This window comes from Neolamprologus brichardi, chromosome 2 (assembly GCF_056152115.1).
Source record: "Neolamprologus brichardi isolate AB-2024 chromosome 2, ASM5615211v1, whole genome shotgun sequence".
NCBI lineage: Eukaryota > Metazoa > Chordata > Actinopteri > Cichliformes > Cichlidae > Neolamprologus > Neolamprologus brichardi.
Window position 1 is genome coordinate 27,193,648 of NC_142105.1, and position 4,306 is coordinate 27,197,953.

General features: G+C 40.4%; 1 protein-coding gene across 1 annotated transcript; it reads left to right on the forward strand.

The window, feature by feature from the left end:
* Positions 1-2,307, forward strand: LOC148106174 (protocadherin gamma-A11-like). The gene has a single exon (XM_087851853.1). The coding sequence runs from the start codon at positions 1-3 to the stop codon at positions 2,305-2,307; it is 2,307 nt and encodes a 768-aa protein (XP_087707979.1).
* The last annotated feature ends 1,999 nt before the right edge of the window (positions 2,308-4,306 follow it).

A 4,306-nucleotide genomic window follows, 5' to 3' on the forward strand; every position in this document is an offset into this window, starting at 1 on the left:
ATGAGCTATTCTTTCCCAGAGGAAATGAAACGAGGATCCGTTATTGGAAATATAGCCAAAGACCTCGGGATGGAAACGGGCGCGCTGTCCAGCAGGAGAGCCCGCATCGACACCGACGGAACCGACAAACGTTACTGTGACATAAACATGAATAACGGAGAGTTGATTGTTGCAGACAGGATTGACCGCGAGGGGCTTTGTGGAGAAAAGGCTTCGTGCATCCTAAAACACGAGCTTGTGCTGGGGAATCCGCTTGAGCTTCATCGTATCAGCCTTCACATTCAAGATATCAATGACAACGCACCACAATTCAATGAAGAACGGATTAATATAGAAATTCATGAGTCGGCTGTGAGAGGAGCTCGTTTTGTGATAGAAGAAGCGCACGATGCGGATGTGGGGCAAAATTCAGTGCAGCAGTACAACCTTAAAAAGAATGAAAATTTTATTCTGTCTGTAAATGGAAACACAATAGAGCTCGTTCTTGAAAAAGAGCTTGATCGTGAAAAACAACAGGAAATGAATTTAATTCTCACAGCTTTGGATGGTGGATCTCCTCAGAGATCAGGTACATTAGTGATACACGTCACTGTGTTGGATGCTAATGATAACGCCCCAGTGTTCAGCCAAGCCGTTTATAAAGCCAGCCTGCCTGAAAACTCTCCTTTAGACACTGTAGTGATTACAGTAAGCGCAAGTGATGCAGATGAGGGAGTTAATGGAGATGTGACGTATGACTTTGGACATGTTACTGAAGAAGTGAAGAAGATATTTAGTATTGATCGTAAAGTAGGTGACATAAGAGTAATTGGTGCTGTTGACTATGAAACTACTACATCATTTGAAATACGCGTCAAAGCAAAAGATGGGCTGGGGCTGTCATCCTACGCTAAAGTAATGATTTCTATCACTGATGTGAATGACAATGTCCCTGTAGTTAATCTGAACTCGCTGACCAATCCGATACCAGAGAACACCCCAGCTGGTACAGAGGTGGGCATCATTAACGTGCAGGACAGAGACTCTGGGAATAACCGACAGGTCCGCTGCTCCATCCAGCAGGGTGTCCCCTTTAAGTTGGTTCCTTCTATTAAAAACTATTATTCTCTGGTCACCACAGGACAGCTGGACCGTGAACTAGTGTCTGATTACAACATTACAATCACTGCCACTGACGAGGGCTCTCCACCTCTGTCCTCTTCTAAAAGTGTTCAGTTATCTGTAGCTGACATCAACGACAACCCACCTGTGTTTGAGGAACAGTCGTACAGCGCATATGTGAGTGAGAATAACAAACCAGGCTCCACTTTATGCTCCGTTAGTGCTCGAGACCCCGACTGGAGACAGAACGGTACAGTGGTTTATTCTCTGTTAGCTAGTGAGGTGAACGGTGCCCCTGTGTCCTCCTATCTGTCTGTGAACGGAGACACGGGTGTGATCCACGCTGTGAGGTCGTTTGATTATGAACAGTTCAGGAGTTTTAAAGTCCACGTGATGGCCAGAGACAACGGCTCTCCTCCTCTCAGCAGCAACGTGACCGTGAGTGTTTTCATCTCAGATGTGAATGACAACTCTCCTCAGATCCTGTACCCCTCCCCGGAGGGCAACTCCTTCATGACCGAGCTGGTCCCCAAAGCTGCACACGGAGGCTCTCTGGTGTCCAAAGTGATTGCGGTGGACGCGGACTCCGGACAGAACGCTTGGCTGTCCTATCAAATAGTCAAATCCACTGATCCGGGACTTTTTATTATTGGTGTCCACAGCGGAGAGATCAGGACACAGCGGGATATTTCTGAATCTGACAGCATGAAACAGAACCTTGTAGTGGCAGTGAAAGATAACGGACAGCCCTCTCTGTCTGCCACCTGTTCCATGTATTTACTTATTTCTGATAACTTGGCTGAGGTGCCAGAACTGAAGGATCTGTCTTATAATGAGAGCAATTCCAAACTGACCTCTTATCTGATCATCGCGCTGGTGTCTGTGTCCACCTTTTTCCTGACTTTCATCATCATCATCCTGGGTTTGAGGTTTTGTCGCAGGAGAAAGCCCAGACTGTTGTTTGATGGAGCAGTTGCCATCCCCAGCGGTTATCTTCCTCCTAATTACGCAGATGTTGATGGCACAGGAACTTTACGCAGCACTTACAATTACGATGCGTACCTGACCACAGGTTCAAGAACCAGTGACTTTAAGTTTGTGACATCCTACAATGACGACACGCTGCCTGCTGACCAGACTCTGAAGAAAAGTCCATTAGATTTTGCTGATGTTTTTGGAGACCTGGAAGGGTGCACAGAGGTATGACTTAATATAGCAATAGTTTAATCAATAGCCTTTATTAAAAAAAATAAAAATAAACAAACAAAAAAGAAAATAAATAGTTAACATTGAAAATAATCGTTTTAAACTTAACCTTAAACTAAAATTTCCTTACCCAATAGTTAAACTTAAAGAAGATATTTTGTGCAAAATGTATTTAGTGTTCTGTTTCTATACACACATTTGGCCAATTTTTTTGTCTGTGTAGAAAAATGTTTGTTTGAAAACTGTTGCTTTTTTCTATCTCCTTGGTGCTACGTGGTTTCTTGGCTATGGTTTACTCGTAATTTTTTTTTATGTTATGTTGTTATTTTACTTTATTTTTCAATTCATCTCATCATTATATTTTATTTTATTTTATTGTATTTATTTTTCATTTTCTTTTATTTCTTTTCTTTTGTTTATTTTTAATTTATTAGGCTTTCAGCTGCACAAAAAAGTTATAGAACAGGGGTGTCGAACTCCAGGCCTCGAGGGCCGGTGTCCTGCAGGTTTTAGATATCACCTTGGGTCAACACACCTGAATCAAATGATTGGTTCATTACCAGGCCTCTAGAGAACTTCAACACATGTTGAGGAGGTCATTTAGCCTTTTAAATCAGCTGTGATGGATCAAGGACACATCTAAAATCTGCAGGGCACCGGCCCTCGAGTCCTGGAGTTTGACACCTGTGTTATAGAATAACACAAGTTAGTTACTGATGAAAATATGACAACTTCACAAAAATGTCTTGCCCACTGACACAACACTGTTGACTAAATTTAATTTAATTTAATTTAATTTAATTTAATTTAATTTAATTTAATTTAATTTAATTTAATTTAATTTAATTTAATTTAATTTAATTTAATTTAATTTACACCGACTAAACCCTTACAGCGTGAAATGGCATTGTTGTAGTGTTATTTAGTTTGAGACTTCATAGCTGCATGATCATCCTATCCAGCTACTTTTTGTGAGATTAATTTATTTTGTATATATGCCTTTGTTTTATGCCCCATGAAGCCAAATTCTCTTTTCAAATATTTTAACACGTTATGAACCCTCATGTATCAAGCTGTCATATTTTTCACAGTGCAGAGAGGGAAAAAGCCCTTTGCCACTGCATTTCCCTCAAACTTGCCACCTTTTAATACTAGACTTCCCTGTTTATCTGAGATAAGCATGTAATAGCTACTGTTGATGTATGGATAATCACTTAGTCACAGTTCTTTTCATATGTGGATATATTATTGTTAATCTGTAGCTAGAGTTGCAGTGCCATGGATATATTTATGTGTATGTTGCTGGATGGTGTTGCTGTTTCAGCAAGAGGAAGTAGAGTGATAGAGTGATTCATCTGTCTCTTAGTATCATTACTTATGGAAATAAACTGGATTTTGGAGTGCTCCGTAGCAGCCACTAGAGGGATTAAGTTGAACAAAGTAACGCCAAGCTGCGAGATCATCAATAGCTTCTTCTGCTTTTCATTTCATGACTTTGTGTGTGTGTGTGTGTGTGTGTGTGTGTGTGTGTGAGTGTCTGTTTAAGTCCAAATGATTTGCCATAAGTAACATTTTGTGTAGAAATAACTCCTGTCCTTGTCCTTTTGGGACAATGTGTTTAATAAATAGAGAATGAATTGTGTAGTTGTAGGTCAGGACTACTTTGTCTATCAAAATACTAATCAATCACATAATCAATCGGGGCCTACATCAGATCCTGGATCCCATACTAGACTCTGTTATATAATATAAATGTTGCTTTAACTGTGTCCATATCGTGTTGTTTCAAATACAGTGATTGTATTTGTCTTATTAGTAGTTATAGCAGTTAATGTTCAGCTCCCAACTTGAGCTCACTTTGGTTACGTGGTGCAAGGTGATAATACAGACAGCTGCAGTTATTCTCTCAGTCTCTTGGTGACGCTCTTTTATAAAGTCTGAGTCATGGATGCTCATGTCTACTTCTATCTGTGTCAGTGGAACTAGAGTATTGGGTTAG

Bases quoted from the DNA above. Each gene is read 5' to 3' on its own strand.
- LOC148106174 (XM_087851853.1), top strand. From the start codon at position 1: ATGAGCTATTCTTTCCCAGAGGAAATGAAACGAGGATCCGTTATTGGA.